This window comes from Tribolium madens, unplaced genomic scaffold, assembly GCF_015345945.1.
Source record: "Tribolium madens isolate multiple individuals breed KSU strain unplaced genomic scaffold, Tmad_KSU_1.1 Scaffold_19;HRSCAF=116;Tcas5.2_LG9, whole genome shotgun sequence".
NCBI classification, from domain to species: domain Eukaryota; kingdom Metazoa; phylum Arthropoda; class Insecta; order Coleoptera; family Tenebrionidae; genus Tribolium; species Tribolium madens.
This window is the reverse complement of record NW_025400983.1, coordinates 1,445,022-1,450,792: the sequence shown is the minus strand read 5'-3', so window position 1 is coordinate 1,450,792 and position 5,771 is coordinate 1,445,022. Positions and strand designations below refer to the sequence as shown.

The 5,771-nt window shown below is 27.5% G+C and overlaps 1 protein-coding gene across 4 annotated transcripts in view; it reads right to left on the bottom strand.

The window, feature by feature from the left end:
- LOC123013719 overlaps positions 1 to 5,771 on the bottom strand; it is a 196,451-nt gene that overhangs the window by 11,905 nt on the left and 178,775 nt on the right. For 2 of the 4 annotated variants that reach the window (XM_044412445.1, XM_044412464.1), the window contains 4 exons: positions 2,892 to 3,052; positions 2,719 to 2,838; positions 2,122 to 2,422; positions 1,855 to 2,064 (listed from right to left, as the gene is read on the bottom strand). In XM_044412445.1, the coding sequence (XP_044268380.1) occupies positions 1,855 to 2,064; positions 2,122 to 2,422; positions 2,719 to 2,838; positions 2,892 to 3,052 (792 nt within the window). The remainder of the gene's footprint in view (positions 1 to 1,854; positions 2,065 to 2,121; positions 2,423 to 2,718; positions 2,839 to 2,891; positions 3,053 to 5,771) is intronic. The other 2 variants (XM_044412454.1, XM_044412473.1) reach the window with 1 other exon arrangement.

The window sequence follows — 5,771 nt, the reverse complement described above, 5'->3', positions numbered from 1 at the left end:
TTTTTTTTCTCCGGAAAGGTGAAATGACTTATGTGAAAGATAAAAAATTCGTGAAAACGATAAATGTTTTCTTTGTTTATGAAAAAAATTGTAAATTTTACTTTCAAATTAAAAAAAATGGCGCTCTGAACGTTTCAGATGTCAAAAACTTTTGAAAAATATAGGTTTTAAGTTTCTTTTTAAAGATAATAATTATTTAATTACTTTACTTTAAATTTATTATTTAATTTTGATTATTCGAAAGGAAAAATATGTTTTACTTTGAAATCAAAAGGTAGCGACCTGAAAAATAAAGTTTCCCAAAATTTGGATTATAGTAAGCTTTGGAATCAAGAGATAGCGCCCTGGAAAATTAAATTTTCAGCAATTTTTACTGTCGCAAATTAAAATTTTGACACAAATGGTCATTTAAGACGTCAAAAACTTTTGTAATATTAAAGCTTTTTGTTTTTTTATTGTTTTTTTTTTTAAATCGAAAGATAGTGACATAAAAAGCACAATTTTTGACAATTTAAATTATTTTACTTTGAGATCAAGAGATATTGCCCTGAAAAATAAAATTTTCAGCAACTTTTACTGTCGGACATTGAAATTTAGACACAAATGGCCGTTTAAGACGTCAAAATTTTTAAAAAAATATTGGCTTTTTGTTTCTTTATTGATTTTTTTTTAAATTGAAAAATAGTGACGTAAAAAGCAAAATTTTTAATTTGGATTATTTATAAAAATATCTCAAGTTTTACTCTGAAAACAAAAGATAGCGCTCTGAAAAATAAAATTACCAAAATTTGAACTATTGCTAGTTGTAATTTGGTCACAAATGGTCGTTTAAGACGTCAAAAATAGAAGTTTTTAGTTTCTTTATAAAGATAATAATTATTGATTTTTCGTTCAAATTGTAAAATGGTCACAAAAAGCAAAATCTCTAACAATTGCACTATTACAAGCTGAATTTAGTCACAAATGAACATTTTAGATGTAAAATTGGCGTTAAAAATTATTTGAAAAAAATTAAGCTTTACTCTGAGATCAAGATAAATCGTCCTGAAAACCAAAATTTTCAACAATTTTAACTATCGCACATTGTGATTTCATCAAAAATGGCCGTTTAAAACGTAAAAAACTTTTGAAAAATGTAGACTTTTGTGTTTTACTGTTTTTTTTTTAAGGAAAAGTAGTGACAGTGTAAAGTAGTGACAAATATGCAAGATTTTTAAGAATTTGGGTTATTTTTAAAAAAATCACAAGTTTTACTCTGAAATCAAAAAATAGGGCTCTGAAATATAAAATTTAACAAAATTTAAATTATTCCAAGTTGTAATTTGGTCACAAATGGCTGTTTAAGACGTCAAAAATCTAAGTTTTTTTTTCAAATTGAAAAATAGTGACAAAAAGCAAAATCTCTAACAAACATCATTTTAGATGTAAAATAGGCGTTAAAATTATGTAATAAAAAAACAAGCTTTACTCTGAAATTGAGACATAGCACCCTGAAAAATCAAATTTTCAGCAATTTTTACAGTTCCAAATTGAAATTTAGACTCAAATGACCGTTTAAGACGTCAAAAACGTTTTGTTTCTTTATTGATTTTTTGTCAAACTAAAAAATAGTGACATAAAAGGAAAAATTTCTAATTTGGATTATTTGTAAAAAATCGCAAGTTTTGATAAAATTTCCAACAATTGGACTATCCAAAATCGTAATTTACTCACAAATGGTTCTTAAAAACGTAAAAATTTTTTGAAAAAATAGGATTTTTGTTTTTTTGTGAAGATTATTGATTTTTTCTTAAATTGAATAATTTGCAAGTTGTAATAAAAATTAAAATAAAATAAAAATTTTTGAATTTTTACCTCTGAGGGGTCACTCAGTGTGACAAGTACAAAGGTCAACATGACCCCCATGATGGACACTGAGCATTGCAACTTCAAAAAAACAACACAGGACCGTTTCAAAATCCAATGAATCGTCAAAATAATTGTACTTATCAACGCTGATAAGAAACAAATCGAGCATCCTGCCAAAACAATGTATCGCATTGGCTGTGGTTCCTCTTTTCCAACCTAAATGAAACAAAAATCAATCACTTTAGTAAAAAAAAAAAAACACCAAAAAAATACTTGAATATTATTCGCTGTCAAGAGCAGGGCGAAAGTCCCCACCGCTGGACATATACAGCGTGTCAAATTAAAACCCAAAATTTTCGTTGCACAAACACTAGTGTTCCACGAGTATGCATACATGGCCGTTTCGGCCACGGCACACTTGATAAACCATCCGTCTTTGGAGGCGTTTCGATTTCCGTGTTTCCATTCCAGGATAATATGAGGATTATAATCGCGATTTTTTACCCCTGACAGGATCCATAAGCGAACGATTTGAGATATCACCTCGTATTCCACTTCAGCCCCGTCTCTGAAACTTCGATTTAGACGAAATATTGGTGTAGGGTAACCCCGGGAGAGATGGAACACTTTTTGAGAATTTTTTTTTGGAACACCCTGTATAAATTATATAGGGTGTCCGAAAAAAAAACTTCAAATTTTCCGTGGGATGATTTCTTGGGTCAAAACAAGAAAAAAAGTCCTTATGGAGGTATGCCCGGAAACGCGTTTTAAAGGAGCTAGAGCCATAATTTGATATATGCTTTTGAAAAAAATTCAAAAATTGGTAAAAGTCAATCTTTCCCGGTTTTGCCCTATGCTTAAAGCACCTACTTGACTCGGATTACCGACCGCGAGGGTAAAAAAGCGGTCAAATTGCGGTAAATGACCACCCCAATGACGCATTGCTCTTTCGTGTTGATTTTGGTCCTGTGTGGGGCCCATTTGTGGTCACTGAAATATTTTTTTTTTAATTTAATTTTCCATGTGGGAGTGAGGATCGATACCTGACGTTGGTGGAGAGAAATGGTAATTCTTTTTGATCTCCGGACATTACATTAACGTCAAGGGTTGGAAGGGCTAAGTGGAAAAGGGGTTGGGAGGGGGAGAGGAGTGGCGCAGATATCTCGATTTGCTGACTGACGACTTCTTGCAAGAGTTTCACTTGCTGGAAATGACATTTTTTAAATTGGTTAATTCGAGTCTTTCGACATTTATTGTTCCTAATTGTGCAAATGACAATGACAATAAACGTCAAAATTACATCTAGGGACTTTAATAATAAATAAATAATAAAGTGAAATCAAAAGATAGCGCCCTGAAAAATAAAATTTTCTAAAATTTAAACTATTGCAAGTTGTAATTAGGTCACAAATGGCCGTTTAAAACGTTAAAAATATGATTTTTTGTTTTTTTTTTTATAAAAATAATTATTGAAATTGAAAAATATTTATATAAAAAGCAAAATTTCTAACAATTTGAACTATTGCAAGCTGTAATTTAGTCACAAATGATCATTTCAGATGTAAAATTTGAAAAAATCAAGTTTTACTCTGAAATCAAGTGATAGCGCCCTGAAAAATCAAGTTTTCAGCAATTTTTACTGTCGCAAATTGCAATTTCGACGCAAATGGCCGTTTAAGGCGTCAAAAACTTAAAAAAAAATTTAGGTTTTTTGTTTCTTTTTTCATTTATTTGTAAAAAAATCAGAGGTTTTACCCTGAAATCAGAAGATAGCGCCCTGAAAAATAAAATGCAAGTTGTAATTTAGTCACAAATGACCATTTTAGACAAAACAATTAAAAAAACATGTTTTTTTAATTTTAGATCTATTCAGAAATGAAAACATAGCGCCCTGATAATAAATAATAAATTTAGTGAGAATTTTTTGTGAATGTTTTGAAAACATCAGTTTATTTTTATCTGCGAATTTTGTGTTGTTTTTGATAATTTTTTCGTCACGGCTTTAATTTTAATGTAAAAATTAATGAAAACCCGAAAAATGTTTTAGTTTGTTTTATTGCAAGGTTACAAAAATCTCGGTAATAAATACTAAATAGTTCTTACACAATAGTTTTTCGGTCCATTTTCTTCAGATTTTGATGAAAAAATTTGAAGAAAATTGATTTTGTGTTAAAAAAATTTAAATATTTTTTTTTGAAAACTTTGAAACTATGAGCTGTTTTTCGGCTCTTTTAACTAAGTTTTAATTGATTCTGCTGAAAAACTGAAGAAAACTGAAAATATTTGATGATATTCTTCTCAAGAACTAAACTAGGAATCGAATAAAAAGTACAAGAAAATAATTTATGGTGTTTCAGATTTTTGCTAAACATGTTGAAGAATTATGAAGAAAATTGAAGAAATTTTGTAAAATAACTTTAATAAATTATTTTGGAAACTCTGAAATTACAAATCTTTTTCAAATTTCTCAAGCTTATTTACTCAAAAAAATTATTATTAATTATTAATTATTATAATAATTATTATATTAATTATTAAAATTATTATTTTTATTCAATTTTGCTGCAGAAAACTGAAGTTGTTTGTCAAAAATGCGAGATGTCTTTTAACTTCTTCGATCATTTTTGCTACAGAAAAACTAGATTTTATTAATCATTTTGTTGAAAAACTGAAGAAAACTGAAAATTTTTGATGATATATTCCCATCAAGGACTAAATAGTAACTAATTATTTGCTTACTATAAGGAAATTCATTTTTTTTTAATTTGCTTGAAAACTTTGAAGATATTGTTGAAATTTGGTTTAATAATGTTATTAATCTGTAAAAAAAAATTGAAAACTAAAAATAGTCGTTACAGACTTGCGTTTGCTTCAGCGAGTTTCTGCGTAAAAAACGTCAAAATTTATAAAAAAATATTTAAAATCCATCAAAAGAATTAAAAATAACGCATTTTTAAGCCACATTTTGCAGTTTTATACTTTGTTTATGCAATTTTTTTTATACTTAATAAGTTTCTCGTTGAAAACCATTCTTTAATTTATGGGAAAAATAACATGTTTTTAATCAAATTTTGGAATTTACTGCGTTTTTTTGACAAAATCTTCCGAATTTAATGATTTTTTTGTAAAAATAGCTCTAAATTTGCATAAACCTGAAAAAATAACGATCTCTAAGCAAAGTTTTAAAACAATCAACTTTTCTTCTTTTTACTTAGTTTAAACAAAATCTCAAAAAATAAGTGAGTTTCTGCGTAAAAAGCGGTCAAAATTTATAAAAAAAATCTAAATACATCAAAAGAATAAAAAATAAAGCAATTCCAGCCGTCGTTGAAAAGCACTCTTAAATTTAAAGAAAATAACATATTTTTAATAAAATTTTGCTATTTTCTGTTTTCTTGTAACGAAATCTTTTTATTTCATTAATTTCTTTGTGTAAAAATCGCTTTCAATTTACACAAACATAAAAAATAACCCATTTCCGAACTAAGTTTTTGAATAAATATTGTTTTATTTTACTTTGTTTTAACAAAATCTGAAAAAATTAGTAACTTTCTGCCACAAAAAACGTTCTAAATTGTGTTTTTTGAGCAAGAACCCTCTTAGATTTACAAAAATTACACACTTCATATAATTTTCTTTGTTTCGATCAAATCTTTGAGATTTAGTTGTTTTTTTGTTTAAACAATAATATTCGAAAATTATAAATAGTCGTTACAGACTAGCCTTTGCTTCAATTTATTAAAAAAACAAGATTTATTAATTTTTAAAAAATACATTAATCAAAGATTCCCGAAAAAACGCCTTCATAAAAAATCGTGCTTTTTTAAACAAAGTTTAAAAAAATCAAAGTTTTGGGTGGATTTGAGTGAGTGAAATACCAAATTCCCGAAAAAAACAACTTCCATACCAGTTATAAACCCAGA